This window comes from Dysidea avara, chromosome 8 (genome assembly GCF_963678975.1).
Source record: "Dysidea avara chromosome 8, odDysAvar1.4, whole genome shotgun sequence".
NCBI lineage: Eukaryota > Metazoa > Porifera > Demospongiae > Dictyoceratida > Dysideidae > Dysidea > Dysidea avara.
The window spans coordinates 8,264,458-8,284,882 of record NC_089279.1 but is presented as its reverse complement, the minus strand read 5'-3'; the positions used below and the strand labels follow the sequence as shown (position 1 = coordinate 8,284,882).

Genomic DNA, 20,425 nt, shown 5'->3' with positions numbered 1-20,425 from the left:
GTGAATAATTGCTCATAACTCTTTGCCTGTTTATCGTATTCCAGCCAAAGTTGGTACCGAGATGTGCCTTTATACCCCCCTTCTGTGTGCCAAATTTCAAGGCAATCGGATATGGCATTCGTGTTTTATAGCAGTTTTTGTAAGTTTATGTCTATATACTTAATACCTATATCCTAGATGTAAACATCCACATTACAGCAATTCAGTTCCTTAGCAATATTCCCTTGGCATTATTCCCTCGGCGGTCGGAACTGCATACTACAGTCAAATCACTTTTAAAAACTAGGCAGACCAATTAGGGTACGTATGTAGACAGGCTTATCACTATATCTCATAGATATACAGTAATAGGCCAACAAAATTGTCCTAAACAAATTATACCCTGTACTCAGAAATGCATGTCTTACACTATGTAACACATATCCCACTTCATTAGTGGGATAACTATTATGCTACATGTATCTATCACTTCTATTAAGTTACATGCTCACTCCTAAATTAGTGCCACTATCCAAATAATTATTACAGTACTCCATAAGTGCTGGAAATGGCTTTTAGTCTCACCCCGCCTTTCATGATTTAAGTGAAGTATCATCATGATCATGTGATTCTGGGTTGCTAGGTTAATTGATAGGCAGCTGTCCTTCATGTCACAGTGAGGCTGTAGAAGCCTCCTCACATGATCCAGGGGGCAGTGGCAGTTATTTGGCAAGTAATCATTTTCATTAGCAAAACTTGATCATGCAATTGTTGCACACTGTTGGGTTTTTGTGCTGTATTTTCATGGTCTTTATCATACAGTACATAAGCACTGAATATTAAGAATCCACTCCCCCCACAGTAAGACAAACAAACAACAAACAAATAAATAAATAACTACATAAAACAAATGTGGAGATACTGCGCTGGCCTCGCAACGCATAATTCTTTCCTGGCGTAATTATCAACAGAGTAAAGCATGTCATAACTGGGTAACGGCAGCCACTACCTAAAGATGGCAGTATAATCTTGAGTGACACCATTGAGTATCACAATGATCAAAACCATAATACTTGTCTTTATAGGTTTGGCCTTTGCCATGAGTAATACCATCGAGTTGACAGTGCTCTCTATAAAGAAGTGATAGACACCACTGAGGTGTGGTATTGGAAATGAACATAATTTAATTGCCAGTGACTGTGCTGCTCACTATGAGCGAGTGATAGGCACCACTGAGGTACTGGTATGCACACGGAGTGATATGATTAAGTTGTCAATGCTTGGAGTGTTGGACAGCACTGAGGTGCTGGTATTCACTTTGAGTGACACCATTGAGTTGGCAGTACTCACTGTGAGCAAGTGTTGGGCGCCACTGAGGTGCTTGCATTCACATTTAGTGATACCGTTGAGTTGACAGTGCTCGCTATGAGCAAGTGTTGGATACTACTGACGTGCTGGTATTCACAATGAGTGATACCATTGTGTTGGCAGTGCTCACTATGGGCAAGTGTTGGATACCACTGAGGTACTGGTATTCGCAATGAGTGATACCATTGAGTTGACAGTGCTCGCTATGAGCAAGTGTTGGACACCACTGAGGTGCTGGTATTGACACTGAGTGGTACCAATGAGTTGACTGCTCGCTATGAGCGAGTGTTGGACACCACTGAGGTGCTGGTATTCACAATGAGTGATACCATTGAGTTGACAGTGCTCGCTATGGGCGAGTGATGGGCACCACCGAGGTGCTGGCATTCACAATGAGTGATACCAATGAGTTGACAGTACTCGCCATGGGCGAGTGATGGGCACCACTGAGGTGCTGGCATTCAAAATGAGTGATACCGCCATTGAGTTGGCAATGTTCGCTATGAGCGAGTGTTGGACACCACTGAGGTGCTGGTATTCACAATAAGTGATACCATTGAGTTGACAGTACTCGCTATGAGCGAGTGATGGGTACCACTGAGGTGCTGGCATTCACAAGTAAGTGATACCATTGAGTTGACAGTACTCGCTATGGGCAAGTGATGGGCACCGCTGAGGTGCTGGCATTCAAAATGAGTGATACCACTGAGTTGGAAATGCTCGCTATGAGCGAGTGTTGGACACCACTGAGGTGCTGGCATTCACAATGAGTGATACCATTGAGTTGACAGTACTTGATATGGGGGAGTGATGGGCGCCACTGAGGTGCTGGTATTCACAATGTAAGGTATTAGGTATACCACTGAAGTGCTTGTATTTGCAATGAGTGCCTGTATTTGCTGTGAGCACATGATACCACCGAGGTGCCACTGACAGTAGCTAGTTGCTTTTGGTCATACCATTTAAGTTGGCAATACTGCTACATGGTATGAGCAAGTTTAGTGCATGGCCAGCTGGAACGCTACTAAGGTACCCTCCTATATGGAGGAGGGAAGTGGGAGCCCAGTAAAGGAAAGACTTGTACGTACTTCAGACCTCACCTATATGGGCTCTAATAAGGCAACTATGGCTAACTTAGCCTACCAACAATTCAAATACTACCCATAATTTACAAAGCTACAAAAAAAAAGATTAATAAAAAAGAAAGGGGGGGGGGGGGCTAGCTAAATATTCTGCATACATTTACTGTTACTCATAAGAAAGGGGCCTAAACAGACAGAGAAAGAAGATATATAATTTCACCCCGTGAGCGAACCAACGCTACACGGGGAGACATGGGGCATCCCTAGTCTTGCCCCCAGACCTGGCTGGAGGCGAAACTAGGGCATCTCGGCCTTAGAGCATATTGGTACGCCTGGAGGCACATTTCGGTAGCTCGGCTGGCCATGAGTTGTCAGTAATTATTCCACTATACAACTGTCAAACCTGACCGGCGACTGGGCCAGTGGCGGAGAGCGAATTGCTAAATAATTGTTTGCGTTTCTTCGTCCGGCTTTCTATGAGCCTCATTGTCAGCTGTCCTGGCGTGCATTGACCTCAGCGACTCCGGGATGTGCCTTCGCAGTGTGCTGCTACTCGAGCTCATACTTCAGCGTATTGTATCGTCTCCAAACGTGGTTCCACTTTGCAAAGGTATAGCATCACCAAAATACGTTAAAGTCACTGAACTGGGCACAACCTAGTTTTGTGACCGTTGCTATGTGACTATGTCATCATGGAGATTACCTGTCAATCTTGCAATCTTGCAGCCTATGATTTCGTGCCTAATACTTTCTTACCAGCAGTTACACTCACAATAGTGAAATAAATTTTGTTACAACCTTTGGTGTACATTCATATGTACTGTCTTGACATTGGTGTCATTGCCTCCTTTATCATCCTGGGCTCAGAGCAGGCTATACTATGCCCCTGTCTTGCAGTCATGTAATGTGCAGCCCGCTGCTACACACTGCTCCACTGCTAAAAACACGGAGAAACGTGATGTCAGGTAATAGCACTTTGGAGATAACAGCCCTAACCGAAAAAATCTGTTTCATTGGAGCCACCATGGACAAGGCAGATCCCCGAGTGATCATCCAATACCTTCCTGACTACAAGTTCAGTGGTGCACTACTCTTCATGCCTCAAATCACTTCACCTCGCAATTCATTGAGGCAGACTATTACATTCAATGGCAGTGGCACCACCATCTCTTGATATGGTCATCCGTGTAAGGTGGGTCCAGTGCTCATATTAAACAGTTGAGGACTTGATATCCAGCACATCTCGTCACTTCCATTACACGAGGAAGGGGAAATTTACTATGTCGTGCTCATAGATCACAGGCCCCACTCCTCGTCTCACTCAAATAAACGAATGCAAGCCCTCAGGCTGACTCAAGCAATTGTCGATCAAGCAGCGCTTACTGAGATGAGTACTGGATGAAATCTGGATATGGGCACTATAAAAGAAGTGTGGCCTAGCCCTGGCTGGCTAGGGAATTCCAGCCTATCCAGCTCGCCATCCAGAGCATCCTGAAACTATCTGGCTCACGTGGACTCACCACTTTTGGGCGCACGAATCACACATGATAATTTATTTCAGGAGGCGCTTGTAAGCATGGGTCCATCGGCCCAGTTACTGAAGATGATCTCGAAGATGAACCACCCTCGTGGTGAACTAGCTGGTGTAGTATAAGGGGAACAATGATACTTTGTGCAGAAGCATTCCCAGCACAAGCCTGCTTTCGATCGGAAGAACATGACCACCATTTTGCGAGCATTATGCTCTACCCCCCCACCACTGATAGTTTCTTGCTTCCAATGATAATAACCCCATTCTATCCCAGTGTTGAATACTGCGAGCACCTGCACTAGAGACAAGTTCATGGTCTACTGAGTGAATGGTGCAGACCGTGCAGTCCTTTTCCATTCGGCATGCTCCATCGGTCGCGGCCTATGACCAACTAATCAAATAACTTTACAGAACGAACACATTAAACAGATGAGTCAAGCTAAGCGTAGTTGAACAGAGGTAGTGGGGCGCTCCACACGTCTCACGTGACCACCTTATATAACTGCGTCATTCTCCTAGGGCCTCAGTCAGAGTAGGGGCTTGTGTTTGTCTGACTACCAATGTATACATGCATGGTATCAGGCTCCCTTGTTGCTGATCGACCTGACATTAGGGTGGGCTGCCGCCGACCCGGATAATTGAACATTCAGACTCACCACGGCCGTAGTGTGTTCAGCGATACACCTTACCACAATTATGTTATCGTGTTCGTGCTGCTTTCATCAATCATCAATCAATACGGTGACGAATTTTCTCACGAAACTTCAGAGCTAGCTACTGGATAAAACGAATCAGTAAAACAAACAAAACGGTGTATTTTCCAGTAGTTTTGTAGCTAGCTATATAGCTAACTTTGTTCAAATGATCAATCCAAAAGCTTGCCTCTCAGATGATCAGCACCAACTTTAATCTTGCAACTCCTCAACACTGGGAGCAGGTTTCATGAGACCTACAATAATGTCAATGCTGACAATTTCAGCTGGTTCACGTCAGTGTTATCGGGGTTATAAAAGTTTGAAATACATAAATAGCATTGTGCACAGCTGGAAAGACTGAATACCCTATGCTGTACACTGTGACAGCAGTCACACAGGCAGGTCCTCGCTGTCCTCCCCTCCAAGCCTTTGTTGCCTCCTTTGTAGGGGATGGTGATTAATGAATCAGCCGATCATGTCTGGCACAGACCTTGTCCGCTGGACACAACCAGCTGGAGCTGTCTGCCCAGTATTATAACAATAAAATCAATCCTTAAAATAAACTGAAACATGCATGTAGCAGGCTAACTACAGCATTGTTTTTAAGAGTGACGTACACATATTATATTTCACTGGCAGAAAAGGGGATGCATACTATAACTATTCATAAAGAAATTTTTAAACAATCTATAGATGACTACTCATATCTTTCTATATACCATAAGACTATACTCATACAAAGTAATACATATAGCAGTTCCTTGGGCGATCTCTTTGGCAGCCGGAACTGCTGGAACTACAGTCAAGTCAGTTATCTAACTAGGCGGACCTAGAAAGGGTATAATTAGGCTTACAACTAGTGTTGTACCGATTATCAGATCGGCAATCGGTAAAGGCCGATAAATGGGGCTTTGGTATACAATCGGCAATCGGTAATATTAATGCTCAATTAACCGATTATAAATAGCTCACGCATGCGCTTTAGTAGTTGCTATTTTTAGTACAGGGGCATGGCGAACAACGTGTCAAGAAAGAAATCACCCATTTGGAATTACTTTGACTTAAAGGAAGATACGAAGTACGCTTGCTGCAAGTCTTGCAGTAAATCTATCTCACGTGGGGGTGGTTCTACGAAGGTTTATAACACCAGTAACCTGGTGAATCACTTGAAGAGTCACAGCGAAGCTTACGAGGAATACCAACAGCAATACGCCGAATACCAAGAGAAAGAGAAAACGAAGAAAGAAGAGCAAAGTTCAGTTAAACAGTTATCGTTGTTTGATGTACAAGACAAGGCTAGAGCATGGGATATTAACGATTCCAGGGCGCAAAGAGTTCACAGGTTCGTCATGGAAATGATAGCAATGGACAATCAGCCATTTTCGGTCGTGGAAGATTTTGGCTTTGTTCGTCTACTACGTGTGTTGGAACCCAGGTACCATCTTCCAAGTTGGAAATACTTCATTGATAAGGTTTTGCCATTAGTACATGACGATGTAAAGACACGAGTGAAGACTGAAACTGCAAGAGTGTCACATTTCAGTTTTACTACTGATGCCTGGAGTGCTAGCTGTGGTGGTTGTTCCCTGTTATCCCTTACTGTTCACTGGTTGACCGAAGAGTTTGTTAAGAAGTCTGCTGTTCTTCATGTTCAACCACTAGAAGAATCTCATACTGGTGAGTACTTAGCACAAGTGTACAAGAAAATGTTAACTGGGTGGGAAATTAATCAGGACCAGGTCCATCTGGTGCTACGGGACAATGCAGCTAACATGGCAAAAGCCATGAGGGAAGCATCACTACCTTCATTGGGATGTTTTGCTCACACCTTACAGCTGGTGGTTGATGATGGAGTGTTGTCACAGCGTGCTGTAATGGATGTCCTAGCAGTGTGTAGGAGTATTGTTGGCCACTTTCGGCACTCATCACTTGCTTATAGTCGTCTTAATTCCATTTAAGAGCGTTTGGGGCTTCCACAGCATCACCTCCAACAAGATGTGCGTACCAGGTGGAACTCCACTCTGTATATGGTGAAATCGGTGGTTGAACAAAAAATGGCCCTAGCAGCCTATGCTTCAGAAACAGGGATAGTTACATTATCACCTACACAACTGGATTTAATCGACAACATAATTGCTTCACTCTCGCCAATTGAAGAGCTTACCAAATCCATTTCTGCAGATTGTGCATCTGTGTCACTTATTATTCCATTTGTAAAGATGCTGTCTAAAACATTGCAAAAACATCACAATGATTCTGGTGTGAGAAAAATGAATAGAGAAATGCTTCGTTCTTTGGACCAAAGATTTCATGACATTGAAGAATGCCAACATCTTTTGCTTGCTTCTTAATTTATTGGACCCACGTTTTAAGGACAGGTTTTTCAATGGTCCAGAGCAACGAAGAAAGGCGAAAGAAATGCTACTGGAAGAACTAGAGAAAGTGAGTGATAGTGCAGTGATTAAAGTACAAGATTTGGGAGAGGAAACGGACACACTGACTGAACCAGCTTCAAAGCGTGTTAATAGGGAGACAACTGAGCTGTGGAAGAGTTTTCAAGAAATCATAGAAGAATCAGGGTCACAGGTGGACAGTGCATGGGTCTACAAGCATTTCTAGTTCAGTTGACCAGTACTTGGGAGAGCCATTGATTGAATTTCACCGATCTAACTGTTACAGTTGGTGGAAAGAAAATAAACCTAGATTTCCTCAACTTTCCAAGTTAGCTAGAATATACCTAGCTGCACCACGTACTTCAGTGCCTTCTGAAAGAGTGTTTTCTGGTGCCAGTGACATTTATGACGAAAAGAGAAATCGTTTAGATCCAGAGAAGGCAGAGGTTTTATTGTTTATTCGAAACAATTTTCAGCTGTGACTTGTGAGTCTTGTTATACCAATTGATACCAGTTAAATGTATTCTGTAACTTATGTTAACTTCTGCAGTTCTTGTAATAATTAATGATCAAAAGACACAATGTACAAAAAAAATAATGTGTTTATACCCTACATAATTATATGTGAAGCATTTTAAAAAATCGGCATCGGTGTGAAATATCGGCTCCAATAATTTATGAAGTATCGGGTATCGGCAAATTGCTAAAAGTAGACAATCGGTACAACACTACTTACAACATATACATACACATGTGTATATCTGTGGATACAAAATATACCATAAAACTTATTATATCCTGTAACCAGGCAAGCATGCCTTAACATATCCTTCTTCATGAGTGGGATGCACGTGATGCTAGCTATCACGTGAGGCATGCAAGCAAAGCGTTCGCATATCAACTTCCTAGCACCTGACATGGTAAATTGGGAGCCATAAGTTACATGGCTACCATAATCATAATTATCATGTCAGCTGGGTTGCTTCCAGCACGGCATCCCCTGATCATCTGCCAAATTTAATAATAAGTCACACAGCACATGTGACCATCCGTACACTCAAAGAGTTAGCATGCAGGGAGTTAAATGTAGTTTAAGAGGTTAAACGTGATTAACACCCAAGTGTGTACGGAAGTAATCTAGAACTATAAGTGCTTAATATTAACAGGGCACGTGAGCCCACACAGGTGGAGGGAAATACACAGGTAATCTCCATGACGACATAGTCACATAGCAACGGTCACAAAACTAGGTTGTGCCCAGTTCAGTGACAAAGCAGGCTATGTTCATGCACACATAGCTCTGTGCTCACTTGCAAATAGAATGATTTTTATGCTGCAACCTTTGACACCCCACATACCAAACTTGAGCAAGATTATTGTATGCGTTCGTAAAATACGAGCCTTCAAAGTTTGGTTTAATTTCTTGTCTTTTTTGTAATTGTGCTTTGATTTGGGGCTTAGATTTATCTTCCTTTTTTACACGCTTTACAAAACCCATTATAGTAATTTCCTTGAAATTTGTCTTACTTCAAGGACATATATATTAAGATTAATTTGCATTCTAAGTTTGCTCAAATCTGATGGATGTTTACAGAGTTATGGACATCCAGCTAGAAATTATAATTTTTTAAATTTAGTGGAATTTTGATGAATGCCTGACTGATTGACTGATGCCTTCAAACAAGCATAACTTGATAACAGTTAATTAAGGCAATGGGCTTGATTTTTCACTGTTTGGTGTTGTTTCAGCCTGACAGGTGCCTTTTGGCGTACTGCAGTACATACAATGCATGCTTCACATTGGTTCTTCTACTGTTCTTCATTTGTATATAACACTGTGTAATAAGCTAAACATAGCTTGAAAACAAAGGCCACTTTGCTGTTTCAGTGATTGATGGTTCAGAGGGTGTGTGCATTCAGATGAAAACAATAAGCCTGCTGCCATTCTTTCCATTGTAATAAGGTATGCATGACTTAACCGGTCATAATAATGTTACAAAAAAGTAAATGACCAAGTACAAGGAAAATCGAGTTCAATTAGGGATCACAGAAATAAAAAGTAGTGAAACAAGGGATGTCGACTACACCTGATACTAATGGATCCTTATAGTTATAGGTGACCTTCCTTGCTTCAATACCTTTCATTTTTATGGTCCATAATCAAACTTAAGTTTTCCTTGTACCGGTATACAGGGAGCCTCAGAATTTTGACATTGAATCGAATCCCTGTTCAATGCAGAAAAATTCTTGGTGACTTAATCCTTCAGCAATATATAGCCAACAGCATGTTTAGATAAAGAATGCACTATAGCTACCTCAACCCTGTGCCACTGATTTTTAGTCCAACCAAAACTAAATCTTGCTTTAACCATAAAGTAATGCTTGAACACTTTAATCTAAAAAGAATGTCAATTCAAGTTACTTATATAATCTTAAATAGCTATAAATTAATTTAAAAACAAAAGCAACTTGAGTTTGTACACGTGTTAAGATCATTGGTTCCATCTATGAGCAAGAGTACATAATATATATATTATGTAATCTTGCTATGAGTAAGCTTGATAACTCACATGCAATCATGCATACACACACATGCTACAAATAGCTAAATATTTATTGAGTACTAGCACATTAATACTAGAGAGTATGTACTTGAATTAGTAACTCCATGAGCACTACTCACATGTGTACACGCACGCACGCACGCACGCACGCACGCACGCACGCACGCACGCACGCACGCACACACACACACACACACACACACACACACATACACACACACACACACACACACACACACTCATGCATACATAAAATTTGAGGTCTTTTTGTGGCTATTTTTTGGATGGATGATGACACTTATGACACCTACCAACTTTAATTCTGACCTTAATTGTCTCTTAAATTTGCATTTGTGAATTTTGTTATGTTATGTGCCTCATATGCAGTACTTCTTTGTAACAGTTACAGACTGTCCTCAAGAAGCATTGCTGAACAGACATGTCATTGACACAGTTTGTGCTACTGGTAAATGGAAAGAATTGGGACAACAGTTACTAAGTAAAAATTATATAGATGATTTAGAAGCAAACGAGAGTGATGATGTCAAGGAAAAATGTTCCAAAATGTTTAAAAAATGGCTTGATACTCAACACTCAGCAAGTTGGAGGCAGTTAATTCAAGCATTACACCAAATTAATCTATCCCATCTAGCCGATAAACTCAATAGTATGTTACTTCTTAGGGAGACACAGGATGGAGTAAGCAACACAGAAATGCAAAACGTATTGGATGTGATGGAAATTATTCTAGTTCGTTCTTATCTAAATGAGCCAGCAGATGATGTCATTAATGGTAAATTTTGTGTCTAGTGAGTACTTTACAAACAACTGTGTAGTTAGCATGCCTGGAAGAAAAGTGGGATAGGAGTTACCGAGAGTTAGCTTGTTATGTGTGTGAATGTTTGTTATTTGCTGCGGTCCATACGTTCAGTCTTTGTTATGTGGAACAAAGTTGAATCAGCATATTGATTTGTTTTCACACTGATTTTGTAAACACATGCAATGAATTGAGACTTTAAAAGAGGAGCTTAACTCTGTGGGCATGATTGTAGTTATACTATACCTGCAGTAATGTGATAGCAAATATTATATCATTCTTTACAACTTTTAGTGTTGGATCTCACCATTAAACCTTAGCATAGTATAGCTTAATATTATAATTATTTTAGAGATGGTTAACATGCTCAAAAGCACAGAAAGAAAAAGAAAGCAAAGTGCTTGTAAATTATAAATAAAACATATTCCTTTGCACGAAAAAATTTGGAATTTTTCAACTAGAGTAGGGACCATAGCACATCGATAAAAAGTACTGAAGCAAGTTGGAGTATTCCATGACAGTAAAACAATAAGAAGTGTTATATCCCTACTGTACTCAAGATACCATAACGGAAATGCACAATAGGGATATGACACTTCTTATTGTTTTACTGTCATGGACTACATCAACTTGTTTCAGTACTTTTTATCGATGTGCTATGGTCCCTACTCTAGTTGAAAATTCCAAATTTTTTGTGCACTTGTTTGTTAATTTTTTGTAAATAATTTTATTATGACTCGTGAACCCAGACCACGCATACTGCATCTGAAATGGCACCGTGCACCCCAGCTATATCAATTATCGTCTGAAAAGTGAAGTATCCATTATGCTTCGTTGTCAGCTATGTTCAACCCATTACACAGCATTTTGAATCAAGAACCTTCCCGGAAGCACCTTTACAATCTACGCATACCAAACGAAATGGTGCCACACCCCAATTTTATTAATTATCATCTGAAAAGTGAAGTATCCATTACACTTTGCTGTCAGCTATGTTCAACCAGTTACACAGCAATACAAATCAAGAACTGTTTGAAAGCACCTCTGCAATCAAAATAGCCACTATGAAAAATATGGACGATTTCTGTTTCAAAGGGAAGCCATCACGTACTCACACCAAATCGACACCTTTCCCTGTCAGCAAAGATGAATGGGACATAAAGGAGGACACTGGTAAGTCCATGAAAAATGCATTGTACGTACTGTGGTATGCCAAAAGGCACCTGTCAGGCTGAAGCGATGTCGAACAGTGAAAAAATCAAGTCCATAGCCTTAGCCATTATCGAGTTATGCTTGTCTGAAGGCATCAGTCAGTCAGTTACTTACTTACTCATTCAGTCAGTAGAAAATTTCGTTGAATAAAAAAATTTTAATTCCCTAGCAACTTGTTGAAAGCGTTTCAGGTTGATCTGAAAGCTTACTTGGGCTTAGTTTTACCACACCAACACTGCCTCATCGTTGTAAGGGAAAATTGAGGCTGGTTTTTGGGTGATATCATTTCGTGGACTACACCTACTCCTTTGTGGTCCCTACTATAGAGTTACTATTGTACTGTATGATACTATCTTACTGTATGATACACAAATCTGATTGGTTGTTTTGATCAAATAGTGGCTCATCTGGTGTTTCATGCAAATCTTCAAACCCACTAGATCTACCACTGCATGAGACTAATACATTCATGGTTTTGGCACACTGTTAAAACAAGGGTGTTTAAACACACCCTTCCAAAGGTGTACTGTAGCACCCACACCCTTTAGAGAGTACAGGGGTGTTCTATTACACCACGTTTTGTAAACTTTAGGCAAGAGAGTATTTAAAACACCCTTGGGTGTATTATACACCCTAAGAGGTGTACATATTTTTTAAGGCATATGGTACATGTAGTCAGGCCAGTTGTAAACTGTTACTTTTACCTCATATATACAAAGCTATACCGATGTACACTGTTAATTATTTCCACAAAGGTCATCAGAGCATTACTCTTAGCTACATCTGGTAGTTTCTTTGTAGCTGAACTCTCTACAATGTAACTTCTTCTAGCTGATCTCTGTACAGGGTGACTTGTTCCTAGCTGAACTCTCTACAGGTGATTTGTTTGCAGCTTAACTCTCTTACATGGTGGTTTCTTTGTAGCTGAACTCTCTACAAGGTGACTTCTTCTAGCTGATCTATCCACAGGATGACTTGTTTCTAACTGAACTCTCTACAGTGTGATCTGTTCATAGCGGAACTTTCTACTGGGTGATTTGTTTGCAGCTAAACTCTTTGCATGATTGTTTCTTTCTAACTGAACTCTCTACAAGGTAACTTCTTCTAGCTGATCTCTCTACAGTATGACTTGTTTCTAACTGAACTCTCTACAGTGTGATCTGTTCATAGCGGAACTTTCTACTGGGTGATTTGTTTGCAGCTCAACTCTTTGCATGATTGTTTCTTTGTAACTGAACTCTCTACAAGGTGACTTCTTCCAGCTGATCTCTTTACAGGATGACTTGTTTCTAACTGAACTCTCTACAGTGTGATCTGTTCATAGCGGAACTTTCTACTGGGTGATTTGTTTGCAGCTAAGCTCTTTGCATGATTATTTCTTTGTAACTGAACTCTCTGCAAGGTAACTTCTTCTAGATGATCTCTCTACAGGGCAATTTGTTTGTAGCTGAATTCTCTACAGGGTGATTTTTTTAGCTGAATTCTCTACAGGGTGATTTTTTTAGCTGAATTCTCTACATGATGGCTTCTTTGTAGCTGAACTCTCTATTAGGTACCTTCTTCTAGCTGATCTGACTACAGGGTGACTTGTTTGTAGCTGAATTCCCTACAGAATAACTTGCAATGTAATATAACTCAGTAAATTATAAATGCAGCTGAATGCTTTATTAGGGTGACTGTTCTATTAGAGTATCTCGATCTCGCATTTGCTGCACGTAGTTGCCTTTCGAATCATAACTGAGTGATTTGTAACCCGATTCTTCTGTATTACTGCAAGGACTTTCTATGATGATTATTCCAGCTATATACTGATTTTCAGCTCGTTGCTGTAAGCGATTTTCCTGGTAGACACGAAAACTAATAGTTTTTTTATTCATAAAAATCGATCGCGTAATTTTTGACACAGGTTGGGTTTTGTGTCATATCTTCATGGTCTTTATCCCGATTCCTTTCAAACCACAAAAAGGCACTCCTACGATGGTTGCTCCATCTACATATCAATTTTCAACTGATTCCTCCAAGGGGTTTACCCTGTAGGCGTGACAGACCTTTGACCGTGTTTTACACAAATAATCGGTCATAACTCCGTGAATGTTCATCGGATTCCTACCGAAGTTGGTACGGAGATCCGCCTTAATGAGCCCTTTAAGTGTGCCAAATTTCAGCCCAATCCAAGCATGCATTCGTGTTTTATGGCGAATTGTGCGAAGTGTGCGAAATGAAGAAGATGAAGAAGAAGAAGAAGAGATGATGGTGACCCCTTTTAAACCGGACATTGTTATACACAATACCATCGCTTCCAGTTTGTTGTTATTTGAACTGACATGTCCATTAGACAGTGCCCACCATCTTAGAGAAGCTAGATCTCGTAAGCAAGATAAAATTGAGTACCACCAAATACTATCGGAACTAGATCGGCTAGATATTACCAACTATTATGAGACCCTTGAGATCAGTGTGCTAGGGAATTACCATCAATATTCTGTTACCAACACTTACAATGCACTCCGTTTTGTTGACCAGGATTTGTCTATTACCAAATCCTCAGTGAGACAACTTCTAGATGATGCCTCAAAGGTGTGTATTGCAGAATCCCAGAGAATTTTTATGGTGAGAGATTGCAGGGAGTGGCTGTATCCAACCTAGTACTTGCATAATTATTGTAGTCCTAATTTTTACTTGTATGTTATACATGTAGTTACTGTATAGCCTTATATATCTGTAGGTCTTTTTTTTCCCACCCTTGCCATGCCCACACTGGGTTCATTTGCAAACCAGTATTTTGTGGTCGCATGAGACCGAGGTTTTTTGTGGATTTGTATGTCTTCTCATTATTTATTAATAATGGTCTCAATCATCAGAAGAAGAAAAAAACGAAATTAAAATGAAAGTTTGTTCACTCGTATCTCGGAAATTGCTGGAGCGATTTTCTTCAAATTTGGTATGTAGACTCCCCTAACTGGGCTAAACAAGTTAATTTCATTTTCTCTAGCAAATTTGGTTCCAATCGGATAAGGGATCACAGAGCTACATAGGTATGCAAATTGCGTTTTCTTTCTTCCTGTTAATATACTCATGGTGTGGCGCGCCGACTTCTTGGGCCGCACGACACACTACCGTGTGCCTTGATAAAGCAAAAGGTAAAAGTACAAAAGAATTGTACAGTTCACGTATTTGTGATGTATGGATGTGGACTGTTCCTGAATATAATAGACTAGAGTGTGACACCATCCGACAAGTGATCTCATCACCTATATTGTAAGCATGATAATGTGCATCATATGTACAATTGTAAGCATTTAAGCGTTGATGTTCATCAACCACAAAAATCTTTTGGATCACTCCAATCGTCAGCATGTCATCAATAACTTCAACAATCACACCAGTTCTAAGCTTGTATTCGTCGCCATCAACCTTCACCCAGCTACAGCTACAAAAAATGAAAAGATAATATATCATAGTTGTACACCTCAGGAAAACATTGTAGTAGTGCATTTGTTTGTTTGTTTGTTTGTATGTGTGTGTGCATTCTTACGTGCAACTAGCTGGAGGAGTGGGTAAGTGCAACTCATTGTAATATGGAGGTGTGGGTGTGTGCTTGCGTGAAACTCTCTCGATTACAAACCTGAAATCAGTTGAAAAAGACTGATTCAACTGTTCTTCAAATGTGTCATCACATACAGCAGAACCTACATTGCTATTATGTACTATTATAATGGCCATTCATTGTGCTAACCTGGCCCAACCTCCAGGTCAGATTTCTATGGTAACTGTTTTTCATTCCTATTTAAGTAGCACTGATAGAGCCATGATGTCTCATCGCAAGGGTGTAATGTGGTTAACAAATCTTGATAGGATCCATCAGTAAAACTGCACTGGCCACTATCAAATCCACCACTGGATTGTATGTCCTGCTCATAATCTTTCATATTTTCCATGTAACAATTGTGGTTACTGTCAGACTGGGGTATTGTAGTTACACTACTGAGTTGAATCAGTGTTTATATGAATACCAGATTACAAATGTACGAAAATTGTTGTACGTCCGCTGACATCCAGCAATACAACCAGTAATTTTGAAGGATGGATCATGCGCATGGAAGATTCTGATATGCTTAACGTAGCCTGTTATGTCGAACTTCAGGTCCGATGCAGTGAACAAGTCAAATTCAGGCACACGCGAATCATTCTAAGACAAGACATAGTTATTAGTACTTCAATAAAATCCTTCATTTACGCCAGGCACTGTTGTTCTGTTGCCACAGCACAATTACTCCAATCATAGATCTATGCTCCAATTAATGTTCACTAAATTTCTATTAATGCACCTTTCGTATCTCGTGAGATGCCTCGTGAAGCACCCTCGTGTTCACTATGAGTTGTCAAAAAGTAGAATTGCTGAGCTGGGAAAGTTCGTCATTTCTAAGGGAATACACAGTAGCATAGCAACTAGGTTGTGGATAATTGCAAGGACGGAGAACTTTTCGTTGGACTCAAGGAGAGGGATCTTCTAGAGATAGCCCCTGTCGTTCGGGATAGTATGAGACTATGAAGGATATTGAATACAGTTAGAAATTCGGTAAGAAATTAAGTGGGATTGTTATCTTATTAACTCACTGAACTTTATAGGCTCAAACGCAAAGCAGTAGTATTCTGGATTCGAGTACGTCAAGTGCAGATATCATGATGGTTGGTCATGCCCTGTTGCAAGTGCCAATCTAGATTCAAACACACATGATGGTGTGCCACGTGATGCAGTACAGACGTCATCATCTAGCGATTGGCATCTGATGTTTGCTATTCCACAGCTGTCAACATTCCAAGATTCTGTCAAGGATGCTGTGAGAACCGGGGTGACCACTTCCAAAGCACATAGGGAGATAACCCAAGTCCTACGAACATACATCACAGCCCACACCTACCCAAAGCCAGAACAGTACACAACAGTGTGCAAGAAACTGGTAGAAAAATATCCGAAACTTTGTGATGACATTGGTACTGGCAGTTATTGTGTAAGGGAATGATAATGTATGAATAATAGCAATTTTTACCCATTTTCTAGTAGGATCATGGAAAATGGCATTAAGAAATTCTTTTTAAAACTTCGAAAAAAGGCAAAGAATCAGGTGATGGGGAAGCTGCCGTTGAGCCACCAGCAAAGCAGAGAAGGACTGAAAATGAAGATGTAGTTGATGTCACGTAGGAAAAATATGATGATGCTGAAGGTTGAAGCTACTACTAGGCCATTTATAAAGAAGCTCCTAGAATCTGTACATGGAGTATGGATTTGGCCTAACCTGCTGGTAAGCATGCACAACACAGACACATTTTGTTAACACTTTTGTTTGTAGATGCACATGATGTGGCTTGTTTAGAACTACTATCATGGCTGTTGTATCCCTGTGGATTTCCAAAGGGTTTCATTTTTATCAAGTATTGAGGTATGTTACTCTGTTAACTTGTATGATGTATTCCATATAAGGGTCATTCCATGTCAAATCACCGAGAAATTGTAGGGTCACCTCTTGGATTTTGATGAAACTTGGTGTGTTTGTAGTACCTGTGGTGCTCATCACCCATGCCAATTTTTAGCCTCATACACCACATAGTTTCTGATTTATGACCACAAATATTTTGAATATTTCATGTAAAATTGGTTCGTCTTGAGTTACAAAATCAACTGTAGCTCACCACTGTGTTAATATTTTAAAGTATAATTTTCAGCGATTAAAGACTGTTAATTGATCTTTCTAGTAATCCATAAACTATGGGATATAAATTTAATTAAGGTTCAAAAAGGCTCCATTAAAAACTTCAATCCTTAATATTTCAAAAAGTGCTGCTTCAAATTCTTTGAATTTTTTACTAAATAATAATTAGTTGATGGTCTATTGTTGGTAAAATTTTTGTGGTGGGGCCACAATGGGTTCAAGAGATATAATTAAATATGTTGTGGTATGTATAGTGGAATTTTGTAGTCTATTATTGTTATATGGGAGTGTACACGTCTAATAACCACTGTTGATAAGGCCATGTCAACTTAGTCTTACACAATGAAGGTGTCCAAGTACAGTGCAACCTGTATTAGTGACCACCTGTATTGAAAGACCACCTTTGTGCTGCAATTTATTTAGTTGGATTTACTGTGTGGGTAATTCCATATCACTTCAGTTCACCAAAGTTTTGCACATGGTCCCCTCAGAATTGGACGAAGTTCGGTTTGTGGGTATCCAAAGTGGTCATGTGTCCCTTCACCCATTGCTTGTATGGCTTCCCAGAAATGGCTTATTTAGTATTCTATTTTTGCTGTACTCGTGACCATTCAAAGCATCATAACCTTGGTGTTTTAAAATGAATTGCACCACTTTCAAGCTCAAAGAAAAAGCTTTCGTTTAGTGTATTTAACAGCTTAAATTTTATAATTAACCATGTCTCCTAATCTTTGACCTTTGTTCTACCAAAAAGTGCTGATTAGAATTTGTGTGAATATTTGTCAACATTCACCTATTAGTTGCAAAGTTTCAGCTTGGGGTCTATGGGACTCTCTCTTTCCTGAAAACATCAGATTATCAGTAAAATTTTATTTCCATTCTGCTATCTGAAATTGGCATAAAAGAGTGCAATTTTCTCATACCATATACTATACGTGAGAGTTGAAAGCAATGCTCCTGTTGTCTTGAACAATCTTCATTGTTACAATACCCAAAGTAAGCAGTAGGTATGTTGCTACATGCTCAGTTGAACAACTGATGTGGTGTCATTAGCTGGTCATTGTACTGCCTTTGCAAGCTATATAAGCTAGCTGCATTTGAAAACTAGACAACTATATAAAATGCAGCACAAAGGTGGTCTTTCAATACAGGTGGTCACTAATACAGGTTGCACTGTACTTGGACACCTACATTGTGTAAGACAAAGTTGGCATGGCCTTATCAACAGTGGTTATTAGATGTGTACACTCCCATATAACAATAATAGACTACAAAATTCCACTACATACCACAACACATTTAATTATATCTCTTGAACCCATTGTGGCCCCACCACAAAATTTTACCAACAATAGACCATCAACTAATTATTATTTAGTAAAAAATTCAAAGAATTTGAAGCAGCACTTTTTGAAATATTAAGGATTAAAGTTTTTAATGGAGTATTTTTGAACCTTAATTAAATTGATATCCCATAGTTTATGGATTACCTGAATGATCAATTAACAGTCTTTAATTGCTGAAAATTAAATGTTAAAATATTAACACAGTGGTGAGCTATAGTTGATTTTGTAACTCAAGACGGACCAATTTTTCATGAAATATTCAAAACATTTGTGGTCATAAATCAGAAACTATGTGGTGTATGAGGCTAAAAATTGGTATGGATGATGAGCACCGTAGGTACTACAAACGCACCAAGTTTCGTCAAAATCTGAGGGGTGACCCTGCAATTTCTCAGTGATTTGGCATGGAATGACCCATAATTTATATTCCCTATTTTTACTTGTAATTATTTTTATGATATTGTGTTTTTCAGAGGTGTGATATTGATGTGGATAGTAAAGTAGCTACAATCAATCAGATAGAACCCTATTTAGTTATTACTGGTCGTCCTGGTGAAGTGGTCTCTCAGACGTTTGTGTGCTGTGAGAAGTGGGTGTTTGTCACATCAAGATCTGTCCAAGATGATTTAATGGATTTAATGGCTGTGGATTTCATGTTTGATGTAACCTTTCCATCCTGCTGTTCATCCAGCATTATGTGTTCTAGCTTGTTGATGAGCAGCCACTGCCACCTACCACATTGAAGCTTGTCAGCAATCTGCAAAGAATGAATTGACATAGTTAACTTTACAGACTTGCAGTGTGTAAACTATGTGTTTTGACAATTTTGTGTTACCTACTTTGCAAGTGAAAAAGATTTTTAATCTTTAATATTAGGTGTTAATAGAGTAGTGTTAATAGAATCTAATCCAAAACATCCAAGCTGTAAAAAAAACAGTGCGGCCCTCAAAAAGGCTATGGTGAAAAAAGATGTGAAATCCAAGGTGGCGGCCAAGAAATGGCTGTGATGGTAGGTTAATGGTAAAAATTTTAATAACAACAATTCAGGTGAATTTGGTGCCGCTTGGTCTTGGCACAAAATTCACCTGAATTGTTGTTATTAAAATTTTTTACCATTAACCTACCATCACAGCCATTTCTTGGCCGCCACCTTGGATTTCACATCTTTTTTCACCATAGCCTTTCTCAGGGCCGCACTCTTTTTTTACAGTTTGGTTGTTTTGGATTAGATTTCACTTCTTTTTGTATTTGTATACCCCAAAGCCGGCCTATGGCTGGCTTTAGGGCTTTTTAACCTATCATTCTTTTCTTTACTACAGGAAGAAGAAAAGATGAAGCAGGGTGATTTCTTTGTAGCTGAACTCTCTACAAGGTGATCCTTCTAGCTGATCTCTCTACCAGATGACTTGTTTGTAGCTGAACTCTCTACAAGGTAACTTCTTCTAGCTGATCTTTCTACAGGGTGATTTGTTTGTAGCTGAATTCTCTACAGAGCGATTTGTTTGCAGCTGAACTCTCTACATGGTAGTTTCTTTGTAGCTGAACTCTCTACAATGTAATTCTTCTAGCTGAACTCTCTACAGGGTGACTTGTTTCTAGCTGATCTCTCTACAAGGTAACTTCTTTCTAGCTGAACTCTTTACAGGTGATTTGTTTGCAGCTGAACTCTCTTACATGGTGGTTTCTTTGTAGCTGAACTCTCTACAAGGTGGCTTCTCCTAGCTGAT

At 39.8% G+C, this 20,425-nt stretch overlaps 1 protein-coding gene and 1 long non-coding RNA gene across 5 annotated transcripts in view; both read left to right on the top strand.

The window, feature by feature from the left end:
• Positions 1-20,425, top strand: part of LOC136264585 (uncharacterized) — a 174,580-nt gene that overhangs the window by 83,594 nt on the left and 70,561 nt on the right. The window contains exons 3-4 of one of the 4 annotated variants that reach the window (XM_066059350.1): positions 10,016-10,078; positions 10,127-10,405. The exons of 2 other annotated variants lie outside the window; for them this stretch is intronic. In XM_066059350.1, coding sequence (XP_065915422.1) covers positions 10,016-10,078; positions 10,127-10,405 — 342 coding nt within the window. Of the gene's footprint in view, positions 1-10,015; positions 10,406-20,425 lie in introns of all 4 variants that reach the window. One more of the 4 variants, XM_066059349.1, reaches the window with a different exon arrangement.
• On the top strand, positions 14,595-19,500 carry LOC136264589 (uncharacterized). The gene is made up of 5 exons (XR_010705223.1): positions 14,595-16,220; positions 16,271-16,653; positions 16,704-16,944; positions 16,993-17,082; positions 19,172-19,500. It is a non-coding gene; the product is annotated as an uncharacterized lncRNA (long non-coding RNA).